We start from the raw sequence: 14,900 nt of genomic DNA on the forward strand, positions 1-14,900 counted from the left end.
AAACAAATTCATGCATGGAACAAAAATTCTTCTGGCTCCATTTGGTAGCAATGAACAATTTGCCCTCTGGTTCAAGGCATTGATTCAAGTGTTCAATGGATTTGTGAAAGATTATCCCGGATTTTCCGGGGCCTATGACCGCGTACGACGTCGTAAGTGCCCCACAAGTTCCAGGTTTCCGCATGGGATGTGCATGCGCGAAAACCCGGAACTTGCAATCTGTCAAGTTTCAGCTTGACAGAGCGTATGAATCCGCAGGAAATGGACATTCGCTGGCACAGAGTTGGGCTATTTGCCCAACTACTGCCCAGCGAATGCCCACAAAACTCTTACGCCTGGTAAAAGCAATTTGTAATTTCAAGTCATTTTAAAAATGTGATGTTTGTTTTTTAATTTATTTAATGTTTTACTATATTTTTGGGGTGATCTCCATTCTTATATTTGACAGGTCTTCCTGTCAAGTGTATGAAGGGAGATTCCCTTCTTCATTGGTTCTCCATGGCCCACGTGATCCCAGGGACGCTGCAAACTACATGCGCCTCTAGGATTCGTATTTGCAGTTTGGAGAGGCCCAGGAGCGGAAGCATGTGCGTCCCGGGAGCCCTCAGGTAAGGGCATAGATTTTTCCAGATCGCAGGCCTCCGCCCGTGGGAGGCCTGTGATCGGAAAATACGGGCCAATGTGTTTTTTTAGGGGATTTCTATTATACTTATGGGGATTCCGTACATAAATGGAATCCCCTTTTGTGATTGATTGGGCCGGCCCACGTGATCCCAGGGATGCTTGCAAACCGCATGTGCCCCTAGGATATGTGGGCCTTTTAGAAGGTGTACGCCTGTATGCCCAGGAGCGTGAGTCTTCGAAGGTACGGAGGCACCAGGTAGGTGCGGAGTTTACTTGCGGTTCAGAGGCATTCGCCCGCAGGAAACCTTCTGATGCGCTATCAATTACTCATAAAAGACGGAGAGTTAGGAGAGTAACTAAAAGGCTTTTATTAGCAAAGAACAGAGCATGCCTCTCGTGGTTGACTGGGTTCCAAGAAGGCAGGGGGCTGCAGAGCAGTCACCTTTATACCTGGGCCTGTGGGTGGAGCCAGGGGCGGAGCCAGCAGAGGCATGCTGAGGCATGCATAGATACAACAGTGTGCAACAACAACAACAACGGTGAACAACAATAACAGTGGTTTACCACATTCACCCCTTGTTTAAAATTGAGTCCGGCGGGGTGAAGTGTACTAAAGGTTCGTGTAAGTAAGTCTATCAGGTGGCCTTGTATGCCGTCCTGATCGTCGTGGTGGCGGCGGTGATGGTGCAGCATCCAACGTTGAATCTGGCGTCTCATTGAGTCGTTGGGTGGTCAATGACGGGTCCTGGGGCTGCGGCATGCCGTCTACCGGGGTTGGGTTGTGGGTAGTGGTGGATGGCAATGGTAGTGTTTCAGGGGCACCCGAAGGTGCGAGGTCTCGTATGGAGACTGTGTCCTCCCGCAATGGTAGTGTTTCAGGGGCACCCGAAGGTGCGAGGTCTCGTATGGAGACTGTATCCTCCCGCCCGTCCGGGTACGCCACGTAAGCATACTGGGGGTTGGCGTGGAGGAGGCTCACCCTCTCGACCAGGGGGTCCGTTTTATGGGACCTCACGTGCTTCCGCAGTAGGACGGGTCCTGGAGACGTCAGCCATGTCGGTAGCGAGGTCCCCGATGTGGACTTCCTGGGGAAAGTGAACATTTTTTCATGGGGGGTGGCATTGGTAGCCGTACAAAGCAGTGACCGAATGGAGTGGAGCGCCGCAGGGAGGACCTCCTGCCAGCGAGAGGTCGGAAGGCCCTTAGATTTTAAGTTTAAGAGGACGGCCTTCCAAACCGTCGCGTTCTCTCTTTCCACCTGGCCGTTCCCCCGGGGGTTGTAGCTGGTGGTTCTGCTTGTAGCAATACCTCTCGTGAGCAGGTACTGACGGAGTTCGTCGCTCATAAAGGATGAGCCCCGGTCGCTATGGATATAGCTAGGGAAGCCGAACAAGGCGAAAAGGTCATTCAGACATTTAATGACCGTGGTACTGGTCATGTCCGGGCACGGGATGGGAAACGGGAGTACTCGTCAATTATGTTGAGGAAGTACACGTTGCGGTCAGAGGAGGGGAGGGGCCCTTTAAAATCGACGCTCAGGCGCTCGAAGGGGCGAGTGGCCTTGATCAGGCTTGCTCTGTCTGGCCTATAAAAATGCGGTTTGCACTCGGCACAGATTTGGCAGTTCCTGGTCATGGTCCTGACCTCCTCGATGGAGTAGGGCAGGTTACGGGATTTGATGAAATGGAAGAGCCTGGTGACCCCCGGGTGGCAGAGGTCATTGTGGAGGGTCTGCAGTCTATCGACCTGCGCGTTGGCGCATGTACCACGTGATAGGGCATCTGGGGGCTCATTGAGTTTCCCGGGCCGGTACAAGATATCGTAATTGTAGGTGGAGAGTTCAATTCTCCACCTCAAGATCTTGTCGTTCTTGATTTTGCCCCTCTGATTATTATTAAACATAAAAGCTACTGAACGCTGGTCAGTGAGCAGGGTAAATCGTTTTCCGGCCAGGTAATGCCTCCAATGTTGCACCGCTTCCACAATGGCCTGGGCCTCCTTTTCGACAGAGGAGTGTTGAATCTCGGGGCCCTGGAGGGTCCTTGAGAAAAAGGCCACGGGTCTCCCCGCCTGGTTAAGGGTTGCAGCTAGGGCGAAGTCAGATGCGTCGCTCTCCACTTGGAAAGGGATGGACTCATCCACTGCGTGCATTGTGGCCTTCGCAATATCTTTTTTTATGAGAGTGAAGGCTGCACATGCCTCTGCTGTCAGGGGGAAGGAGGTGAACTTGATGAGGGGTCTGGCTTTGTCCGTATAGTTGGGCACCCACTGAGCGTAGTAAGAGAAAAACCCTAGGCATCTCTTCAGTGCTTTTTGGCAGTGGGGGAGGGGGAGCTCCATAAGGGGGCGCATTCTGTCGGGGTTGGGGCCGATGACTCCGTTCTCCACTACGCAGCCAAGAATGGCGAGGCGCGTGGTGCGAAACATACATTTGTCCTTGTTGTATGTTAGATTCAGCCGCTGGGCCGTACGGAGGAATTTCTCTAGGTTAACGTCATGGTCCTGCTGGTCATGGCCGCAGATGGTGACGTTGTCTAGATAAGGGAAGGTGGCCTGCAGCGCGTTCTGGTCAACCATTCGGTCCATCTCCCTTTGGAAGACCGAAACCCCGTTGGTGACACCGAAGGGGACTCGGAGGAAGTGGTAGAGACGACCGTCAGCTTCAAAAGCTGTGTACTGGCGGTCCTCAGCCCTGATGGGGAGCTGGTGGTATGCCGACTTCAGATCAATCGTCGAGAACACCCGGTATTGTGCTATCTGATTGACCATGTCAGATATGCGGGGGAGTGGGTATGCATCTAACTGGGTGTAGCGATTGATCGTCTGGCTGTAGTCAATAACTAGGCGCTGTTTTTCGCCAGTCTTCACTACCACCACTTGTGCTCGCCATGGGCTAGTGCTACCCTCAATAATCCCTTCCTTCAGGAGTCTTGCTACTTCGGATTTAATGAAGCTCCTATCCCCGGCACTGTACCGCCTGCTTTTGGTAGCGATGGGCTTACAGTCACGGGTGAGGTTAGCGAACAAGGGGGGGGGGGGAGACTTTAAGCGTGGAGAGGCTGCAAATGGTGCGCGGCGGGCGATTTAAAAGCCGCTGGCTGCAGACTGTGAGTGGGGGGAGGGGTCCGCCGTACGCTAATGTGACACTTTTAAGGTGGCACTGAAAATCCAACCCCAGTAGAACGGCAGCGCAGAGATGGGGCAGGACAAGAAGTTTAAAATTTTTGTATTCTGTGCCCCTTACTGAAAGGGTCACTACACAGTAGCCACCGACGTCTGCTGAATGGGATTTGGAAGCCATAGAGATCCGATGGCGCGTTGGCAGGACCGGGAGAGAGTAACTGCGCACCGTGTCGGGGTGGATAAAGCTCTCCGTGCTCCCGCTGTCGAAAAGGCAGGTAGTGGCGCGGCCGTTTACCGTAATGTCCATCATGGACCTGGACAGTTGGTGAGGGAGAGATTGGTCCAGCATCACGGAGGCCAGCGTATGGTCGAGCGAGTCGCTGTGGTCGTCAGACGAGGCGGTGGTTGAGTCCGGGTCACCCGCGATTGGAGTTGGAGGCGTCCAAGATGGCGGACAAAATGGCTGCGCCCATGATCCCGATCCCCACGCGGCTGGAGGTGTCCAAGATGGCGGACAAGATGGCTGCCCCCACGGTTCACACGCGGCGCTGCTGGCGTTAGCGGTTTTACCTTTGCAGGCGCTGACGTAGTGTCCTTTCTTCCCGCAGCCAGAGCAGGTAGCGTTTTTCGCCGGGCAGCGTGCTCTGGGGTGTTTTGCCTGGCCACAAAAGTAACATTTCGGGCCCTTGGACATCGCTGCAGCAGTTGGTGCCGGGGGTGGCGGCGTCCACGGTGCGGAGCGGTTAGGGGAGAATGCGTCCATATTCCGGTGGGCCGCGTCTAGCGAGAGCGCGAGGGACACTGCCTTCTTCAGGTCGATTTCGCCCTTCTCCAGCAGTCTCTGCCGGGAGTAGTCGGATTTGAGGCCCGCAACGAAGGCATCTCGGATAAGTCCCTCCGCGTGTGTCGCGGCCGATACCTCTTTACAATCGCAGGCTCGGCCGAGTATCTGTAGTGCCCGTAGGAATGCCTCCACCGATTCCCCGGACTGCTGTTTGCGGGATCTCAGGAGGTGTCTGGCATAAACCGTATTTACCGGGCGTGTGTATTGTCCTTTTAGCAGATCGATAGCCGCCGTGTAGGTAGTCGCGTCCTGGATGAGCGTGTAGACTTGGTGGCCCACCTTGGAGGCCAGGATTTTTAGTTTGTTTCCATCTAGTGTCACGGCTGAGGCTTCCAGGTAAGCTTCGAAGCAACGCAGCCATTGTGCGAACTTGGTAGACGAACCCGCCTCTTGAGGGTCTAGGTCCAGGCATGTTGGTCTGAGGGCATGCAGCAGCGCCTGCTGCTCAGCGTTTGGTGCCGTCGTTTGCTGCAGCGCCTGCTGCTCAGCGTTTGGTGCCAACATTTTGTTTTTGCTAATAAAATTGATGCGCTATCAATTACTCATAAAAGACGGAGAGTTAGGAGAGTAACTAAAAGGCTTTTATTAGCAAAGAACAGAGCATGCCTCTCGTGGTTGACTGGGTTCCAAGAAGGCAGGGGGCTGCAGAGCAGTCACCTTTATACCTGGGCCTGTGGGTGGAGCCAGGGGCGGAGCCAGCAGAGGCATGCTGAGGCATGCATAGATACAACAGTGTGCAACAACAACAACGGTGAACAACAATAACAGTGGTTTACCACACCTTCGACCTTAATTTCCAGCCCAATGTCTTTCCTTACTCTCCACGGCTGATAAACCTGAAACAGATATTCTGTTTGGAAGAGTCTCATCTCTTTTCTCCTCTGATCATGACCAGGAGAGATGGATGTTTATTGAAGTCTGGAGAATGGAGAGCGCGTGCTAAATATGGCTCCAAAAACAAATCTTTTCATTTCACTAAAATGCATCATTAAACCTGGTGTGTGAATCTAGGAAAAGAATTTTGTGGCATATTGAGCCTAAAATTGTACAACTGTTACAATTCTTTAAAATCCAGTTTGGGCAACTTTCTTTCTATTGATTTCCTGACTAGTTCTGTCTTTTAAAAAATCAGAGTTGGATATTTAACGGTGAAGAGATGTTTGCCTTTCTGAACTAGCCTCCAGATGGAGTCGTGTGATGAACAGTAGAGCTCTTGACTCCACTATGATCTGTACAAGTACTTTGTATTTTTGAACCAGGTGCAGTCCATATTACTACTGTCAAGAGTGCAATACGCGCATCCTGTAGATTTACCTTGTTGCTCACTCTTCAGGGAGCCAAGGAGTTTGTGGTGCCCTCAAGAGAGCCAGGGAAGTTTTACTGTCTCCCGCAGAGCCCTCAACAGTTCAAGCAGATGCTGATGGTGGGAGGACTGGACAGGTAAGGCCCTATGCTACCCATTAATGTGTACAAAAATAAGACGGCTACTTTTAAGTTTTGGGAATATTAGACTAATCAAGGTGTTGATCTGACCTCATAAGACTGAGTGCAAGAGCACAATTTAAAGCCACATTGCAAACCCAATATCTATATGACTGCCAGGAATTTATTTTCTGTTTTAATGTTTAATAAATTACAATTTGGGTCAGCCAGGTGGCATGTTCTGTGTCAGAGGAAGGGAATGCAAGTTTGTGTCAACCATTATCAGTGTGATATCTGCCCCGTCTCAGCTGGGCTAGGCCATATGGCAAAAGTTAATGAGGTGAGAGGGGGCAAGGCACCATCTCAAAGCTGGGAGTGGGAAGCCTCTCCCGTATCATTTAGTTGCACACTAACTCTTTACACTGCAGATGGTAGAGTTTGGGTGTAGATCACCCAGTCAGTTAATTGTGGGAGAATCAAGAGAGAGCAAAGCAAAACCTCTACTGTTTTCAAAGTATGCATATTTCTTTCTATTCTATAGCATGTGCAAAATGTTTTAAATGAATTTGTAATGCTGAATATTACAAAGCAGAACAGGAAACACATGATGGATGCACTGAGCTCCATGCTTAAATTCCCAGTAAATGCTCCTGGTAAATGATCCTTTGTGTTGGGAATGCAGATTCGTAAAATCACCCCTTGTACACTTTTTTATTCTGCTTTGTAATATTGAGCATTAGAAGTTCAGAGAAAATATTTTTCAGGTGTTACATAATATAAACATATGCATTTTTTGAAAACAGTAAAGGGTTAGGGCTCTCCCTGCTTGTATTCACAGAAAAAAGGAATTTCCAAAAGCAGACCCATGTCTCCTGTAGTCTCAAATCTGCAACTTTAGGCGTGACATGCAGGGAATAGTGGACCACATGATTTAACAGTTATCTATTGATCGTGGCCTTTTGCATGGGTTGTTCAACATGCATGTGTTGCTTACTCCAAAACGCCACACTGCCGGACCATATCATTCAGGGTTTTGATCAAATATATTTACATAAAACATAGAAGATAGGAGCAGGAGTAGGCCATTCGGCCCTCGAGCCTGCTCCGCCATTCAATGAGATCATGACTGATCGTCCAAATTCAGTACCCTGTTTCCTGCCTTCTCTCCATATCCCTTGATCCCTTTGGTCTTAAGAAATATATCCAACTCCTTCTTGAATATAGTTAATGAATTGGCCTCCACTGCCTGCTGTGGTAGAGAATTCCACAGGTTCACCACTCTCTGGGTGAAGAAATTCCTCCTCATCTCTGTCCTAAATGGCTTGCCCCTTATCTTTAGACTGTGACCCCTGGTTCTGGACTCCCCGACCATCGGGAACATCCTTCCAGCATCTAGTCTGTCTAGTCCTGTTAGAATTTTATAAGTTTCGATGAGATCCCCTCTCAATCTTCTAAACTCCAGCGAGTGTAAGCCCAATCGACCCAATCTCTCCTCATACGTCATTCCTGCCATTCCAGGTATCAGCCTGGTGAATCTTCGCTGCACTCCTTCCATGGCAAGAACATCCTTCCTCAGATAAGGCGACCAAAACTGCACACAATACTCCAGATGTGGTCTCACCAAGGCCCTGTACAACTGCAGCAAGACATCCTTGTTCCTGTACTCAAACCCTCTCGCTACGAAGGCCAACATACCATTTGCCTTCTTAACCGCCTGCTGCACCTGCATGCTTACTTTCAGTGACTGGTGCACAAGGACGCCCAGGTCTTGTTGCACTTCCCCTTCTCCCAATCTATTGCCATTCAGATAATAATCTGCCTTCTTGTTTTTGACACCAAAGTGGATAACCTCGCATTTATCCACGTTATATTGCATCTGCCATGTTTCTGCCCAATCACCCAACCTGTCCAGATCATACTGGAGTTTATTGGTATCCTCCTCACAACACACACGCCCACCCAGCTTTGTGTCATCTGCAAACTTGGAGATATTACATCTAGTTCCCTCATCCAGATCATTAATATATATTGTGAATAGCTGGGGTCCAAGGACCGATCCCTGCGGTACCCCACTAGTCACTGCCTGCCACTCGGAAAAAGAGCCGTTTATTCCAACTCTTTGCTTTCTATCTGCCAACCAGTTCTCTATCCAAGTCAATACCTTGCCCCCAATCCCATGTGCCTTAAATTTACACGCTAATCTCTTATGCGGGACCTTATCGAAAGTCTTTTGAAAATCCAAATACACCACATCCACTGGTTCTCCCTTATCTATTTAACCAGTTACATCCTCAAAAAATTCCAGTAGATTAGTCAAGCACGATTTACCTTTTGTAAATCCATGTTGACTTTGTCTGATCCGGTCACTTTTTTCCAAGTGCTCTGCCAATACATCCTATATAATGGACTCTAGCATTTTCCCCACTACCGATGTCAGGCTTACCGGTCTGTAATTCCCCGTTTTCTCTCTACCACCCTTTTTGAACAGTGGGGTAACATTAGCTACCCACCAATCCATGGGTACTGTTCCAGAGTCTATCGAATTTTGGAAGATGACCTGCAATGCATCTACTATTTCTAGGGCCACTTCCTTAAGTACCCTAGGATGTAGATTATCAGGCCTGGGGATTTGTCGGCCCTCAATCCCATCAATTTCCCTAACACCATTTCCCTACAAATACTGATTTCTATCAGTTCCTCCCTGTCATTAGACCCTATGTTCCCCTATATCTTTGGGAGATTATTTGTGTCCTCCTTTGTGAAGACAGAACCAAAGTATGTATTTAATTGGTCAGCCATTTCTTTGTTCCCCATTATAAATTCCCCTGATTCTGACTGCAAGGGACCTACGCTTGACTTCACCAATCTTTTTCTCTTCACATATCTATAAAAGCTTTTACAGTCAGTTTTTATGTTCCCTGAAAGCTTACTCTCATATTCTATTTCCCCCCTCTTAATTAATCCCTTTGTCCTCCTTTGTTGAATCCTAAACTGCTCCCAATCCTCAGGTTTACTGCTTTTTCTGGCCAATTTATATGTCCTCTCCTTGGATCTTATGCTATCCCTAATTTCCCTTGTTAGCCACGGTTGAGTCACCTATTTGTTTTATTTTTATGCCAAACAGGGATGAACAAATTCTGTAGTTCATCCATGCGATCTTTGAATGTTTGCCATTGCCCATCTACCGTCAACCCTTTGAGTGTCATTCTCCAATCAATCCTACCCAACTTGCACCTCAGACCATCGTAGTCCCCTTTATTTAAATTCAGGACCCTAGTCTCTGAGTCAACTATTTCACTCTCCATCTTAATGAAGAATTCTATCATATTATGATCGCTCTGACCCAAGGGGCCTCGCACAACAAGATTGCTAATTAATCCTTTCTCATTACATAATACCCAGTCTAAGATGGCCTGATCTCTAGTTGGTTCCTCGACATATTGGTCCAGGAAACCATCCCGTATACACTCCAGGAATTCCTCCTCCACAGTATTGTTACTAATTTGGTTAGCCCAATCTATATGTAGATTAAAGTCACCCATGATAACTGCTGTGCCCTTATTGCACACTTCTCTAATTTCCCATTTAATGCCATCCCTGACCTCCGCATTACTGTTTGGAGGTCTATATACCACTCCCACTAACGTTTTCTGCCCCATGGTATTTTTCAGTTCTACCCATACAGATTCTACATCATCAGAGCTAATATCCTTCCTTTCAATTGTGTTAATCCCCTCTTTAACCAGCAATGCTACCCCACCTTCTTTTACTTTTTGCCTATCTTTCCTGAATATTGAATACCCCGGGATATTGAGTTCCCAGCCTTGGCCACCCTGAAGCCATGTTTCCGTAATCTCAATCGTATCATATTCATTTACCTCTATTTGCGCAGCTAATTCATCCACCTTATTACGAATGCTCCTTGCATTAAGACACAAAGCCTTCAGGCTTGTTTTTTTAACTCTCTTAGAATTATTATTTACTGTGGCCATGTATGATTTAAACCCTTGATTTCTCTGCCTGCCACTTTTGTTTTTCTCCTTCCTGTCTTTTGCTTTTATCCTTGTTTCCCTTTCCTCTGTCTCTCCGCTCAGGTTCCCAACCCCCTGCCATTTTAGTTTAAACCCTCCTCCAGAGCACTAGCAAACACTCCCCCTAGGACATCGGTCCCGGCCCGGCCCAGGTGCAAACCGTCCGTTTTGTACTGGTCCCACCTCCCCCAGAACCGGTTCCAATGTCCCAGAAATTTGAATCCCTCCCCCTTGCACCATTCCTCTAGCCACGTATTCATCTGAAATATCTTTCCATTTCTACTCTGACTAGCACGTGGCACTGGTAGCAATCCTGAGATTACTACCTTTGAGGTCCTATTTTTTAATTTACAACAATTATAATTACAAAGAATGAAAAAAATCCAATAATCAGCCAAGCAGTGCTTGACTTACACAATACTTCAAACTGTCCAGTAGAAGGTCTATAATGTCCTCTTATGAAGCTTTTAATTGAATCTTTGATGAACATGACATGGGCACGTCAGCTCCACAAAACCCCTTCCACGACCATAATGCAGATATAAGCAGGAAGCTAAACACCTTTGGATGCTGTCCAGATATACAAGGCTTTCTTTGAAGTGGAGGCCAATTTCTTTGAAAGATAACACCAAATCAAAGCAGTTCTTTCCCACTAGGCGTGCAATATTGTTAACTTTACCATGCAGGTAGAGTGGGAGCAGCAGACTGCTAGCCGATCATTGAACTGGAGGAAGGCTTTTTTTAACATTTCAAAATGAAGGAATTGTTGATGCAATTGATTTGTGAATGCATGTAATGATTTGCTTCCTGGAAACTGGCTTGCTGCCTCCCCCAAAACTAACAATCTCTAGCTAGATTTGTGTATTGTCTTCCTTCCACTACACAGAAAAAGGAACTCTTTAAAAAATACAGCTAACATAAATCCATTTTCAATGTCGCGATCAATAGATAACAGTTAGAAATTCGTGGGGAATCACTTGCCCCTGGTCATCAGTACTCACTGTCTCACCACACTAGGAAGTCGAAAAGAGGTTTGAGTTTCCGGCTGTTGAATGTTTAAGGGTGAAACTTCCTCCTTAATGAATGAAAATTATTGATCAGATGACCAACAAGCAAGCGTAAGCCTTCAGTTTTTCCCCCAAGTTTTATATTTTATATATATATATATATATATATGTGTGTGTGTATATATATAATATATATATATATATGTGTATATATGTATGTATAAAATATATATACACACATAAAAGAGTGATATTAGGTACACTTATTGCGCTGATTCACCTGCAATAGTATTTCTGCAGGTACTTCCAGGTGGCTCGTTGCTATAGAGATGAGGGTTCAAAGCCAGACCGACAACCTGAGTTTACCCAGGTGAGCTATAGTGAGCTTGGAATTGAAAGGGAAGACGGGACAGGAATAACGTTTTAAATCTTTATATTGTGGGTGTTAATTAAATTTTAGTCCCCGGTGGTGACAAACTATTCCACTAAAATAATAAATATAGCTCAAGATATATATTGAATGCAGTGACTTATTTTATAGCAAAGTGCCAGCAAAACTATTAATTTGTGCGTCACTGGCACTTATTACATAAAGCAATCTATCTGACAGCTTTTGTTGTAATCGTTAGCTTCTAAAAATGAATGCTTCTGAAGTCGGTGGTGTTGCTGCCTCTCTTGAGTGTTAACTGATGGTAGAAATATTGTTTAAATTATGCTATCACTGATCCACATGTGTGTATTTCAGATTGACATTGAGATGTCCTTTGTAGACCAGGCGAGGATTCAGAAGCTGATTGAAGGGCTGATAGAGTACTCCTGGCCAGAGGAAAAAGGAGACATTAACACACCCTTCCCATCAATGACTTATGCAGAGGCCATGGACAGCTATGGTGTCGACAAGCCTGACACTCGATTTGGAATGAAGGTCAGTTTTCTCAGGATGAGATGTATACTTTTAAACCATCTTTAGAAATCAGTTACCCTGAAATATATTTTTGAATTTTTAATAAAATGGGAGAGGTGCTAACGGAACAAGGGAAGGAAAAAGGCCACTCTGAGTCACACTCTTGCACCTCCTGAGACCTTCAACAACAACAACTTGCATGTATATAGCACCTTTAATGTAGTAAAATGTCACAAGGAGCGTTATCAAACAAAATTTGACACTGGAGCCACGTAAAGAGATATTAGGATAGGTGAAAGAGGTAAGTTTTAAGGAGCGTCTTAAAGAAGGAGAGGGAGGTAGCGAGGCGGAAAGGTTTAAGGAGGGAATTCCAGAGTTTAGGGCATAAGCAGCTGAAGGCATGGCCGCCAATGATGATGCAATTAAAATCGGGGTTACGCAAGAGGCCAGAATTGGAGGAGTGCAGAGATCTGAGAGAGTTATGAGGTTATAGAGATAGGGAGAGGCGAGGCCATAGAGGGACTTAAACATGAGGGTGAGAATTTTAAAATCAAGGTGTTGCCGGACCAGGAGCCTATGTAGGTCAGCGAGCACAGGGGTAATGGGTGAATGGAACTTGGCGCGAGTTAGGATATGTGCAGCAGAGTTTTGGATGAGCTTAAGTTTATGGAAGGTGGAAGATGGGAGGCCGGCCAGGAGTGCATTGGAATAGTCAGGTCTAGAGGTAACAAAGGCCTGGGTGAGAGATGGGCGATGTTACAGAGGTAGAAGTAGGCGGTCTTTGTGAAGGAGCGTATATGGGGTTGGAAGCTCAGATCAGATCTCTGGATCTGTATAAATCGTACTGCACTGTTCTTAATTGCAGGGATTACTGTTACTGATCAGCTTGCTTCAACTGCCTCATTATAACTCATCTTGTACAGTATAATGCAAACACCATTTGAACTGCAGGCAAATAGAAAGACTTCATAATACAGAATTTCAGGGGAGCCTCTTCTGATTTGTCTGGAGCCATCTGGGAGGGGGGGTTAAAGATGCTTCTTGAGTTCCTCTCCTAATCCGTATTTTTTTTTTAAAGATTGTTGACGTCAGTGACGTGTTCAGAAATACAGAGGTTTCCTTCCTGCGTGATGCACTGTCCCGCCCATGTGGTGCTGTACGGGTAATCTTAGTCGCTGATGGGGCGGTAAGTATAATTGAATCAAGGTCAGCTCACAGGGAGGTCTTTGCTGTCTGTATTTGATAACAACATACCATCCATATGTGTAATTTAATAGAGCAAATTGCTGTTCAGTCATTCCCCCGATATCCAGTATATGATTTCTCACTGATATATTCTGATCTCTGTGCTCTGGTTGTCCATCCATTGCATTTCACAAACTAGCTATTTTTGGTCCAGCCAGTCTCTGCCATGTTTCGCACAATGATCCTGTTTTAGTTGCGCTGATGATTTGGTGCTGTGGATTGGTACGGCACTATTTTGTCACTGTGACTTCTCACAAAGCTGAGTGCCTCATCTCAGTTGTACTATTATAAAGGCACGGTACAGAGGCCTCAAAGAGGGAGGCAAAATTCATGATGAGTTGCCCAGGATGCTCTCGCACATCTCCTACTAGCCAGTTACATTGCTACCTGGCTAATGCCAATGGTGCTGCCACCCACCTGCTGTGACCTCATTCAGAACAAGTGGAAAAAGTGCTTTTATCTGGGAGTGGTGCAGTGAGATACAATGAGAGGGGGAAATAAAAATTCAGAGGATAGCAAGGTCAGATTTAGTAAATTAAAGTATTACTTCAGTTCATGTGCGATATGTGTAATTAAGTTTTATAAAATATAATTTCTTTGTATGCATTGTATGGAAATAAGGATTGAAGTATAAATCACATTGGCAGTCTTGTAAAAGGATAGTTTTTTTTTAAATCAGGATACGCAACTGGTTTTGTTGTGGGGTTCCTCAATTAACCACTTTGGAGAGTGTAGACTCAGAGGATGCAAGTTCATGACTCTTGTTTTCACGCACTGAGTGTTACAGTCTCAGCCATTCAATCAGAGAGGTATCGAGCAAAAGCTAGGTACTTTCCCCAAAGTGAGAGGGGGAAAATCTGAGGGAGAGTCACCTCAGACTGACTGTTTTGACACTCCTCCCAGCAGTTGGTCATTGAGCCCCAGACTTTGGATCAGAGAGAAATGAGTCTCAAATTGTATCCTTTCTTTTTTTGTATAATTTTTTTATTTTCCTTTTTTTTGTATAATTGCATTAATACTTCCATTCTTTACTTTCAGAAATACTTGAAAAAGAACGATTTAGCAAACCTTACCGGATTGGCAAAGGCCCAGTTTAATCAAGTACGACAGTGATATCTACTGTTTTTACATGAAGCCTAATGAAAGAAAGACTTGAAAGACTTGCGTTTATATATGCACATTTACACTGGTACCTGGAGCCCTTTCCATTTTCCAGTTCAAGAACAGCAGTATTTACACCAGCTAGTCCTCAAACAACTAAAATTCAGGGATGAAAGTGATGAGAATACTAATGCTTTTATAATCCAACCAATCTGATCACTTGGACTGCTTCAAAGTGGTTGCCATGTTCCAGAGCACAGCCTGTTGTATCACAGGAATTGGTCTGAGCAGCTGCTTCAAATTGTAACATTGGGAGTTCAAACTCCAAACTTTACACAATAAAATCTGCTCTTCTCTGGTTGAAATAATCTCTTCGACTGGAAAATATTTTAAAAAATGAATTCAAAGGATGTGGCTCAGACTCGACTCATGACATTATCGATGGGGCAGTCCATTGAGAATGAAGCAAGTTTTCAGAGTGAAGTGGCTAAATTATTGCAGATCATGCCTTAGCTGAGGACAGATTAGCACTGTGTATGGAAATTCCTGGTGATTGGTATGACACTCTTACATCAACAATTTAGTTAACCATTTACACT

The 14,900-nt window shown here is 46.0% G+C and overlaps 1 protein-coding gene across 1 annotated transcript in view; it reads left to right on the forward strand.

Annotated features, from left to right (window-relative positions):
• dars2 (aspartyl-tRNA synthetase 2, mitochondrial) overlaps positions 1–14,900 on the forward strand; it is a 67,020-nt gene that overhangs the window by 36,270 nt on the left and 15,850 nt on the right. The window contains exons 8-12 of the mRNA XM_085982197.1: positions 5,925–6,031; positions 11,352–11,421; positions 11,797–11,976; positions 13,034–13,141; positions 14,239–14,301. Of these exons, the coding sequence (XP_085838323.1) occupies positions 5,925–6,031; positions 11,352–11,421; positions 11,797–11,976; positions 13,034–13,141; positions 14,239–14,301 (528 nt within the window). The remainder of the gene's footprint in view (positions 1–5,924; positions 6,032–11,351; positions 11,422–11,796; positions 11,977–13,033; positions 13,142–14,238; positions 14,302–14,900) is intronic.

This window comes from Somniosus microcephalus, chromosome 3 (genome assembly GCF_052327205.1).
Source record: "Somniosus microcephalus isolate GS21.2 chromosome 3, FLI_Smic_1.0, whole genome shotgun sequence".
NCBI classification, from domain to species: domain Eukaryota; kingdom Metazoa; phylum Chordata; class Chondrichthyes; order Squaliformes; family Somniosidae; genus Somniosus; species Somniosus microcephalus.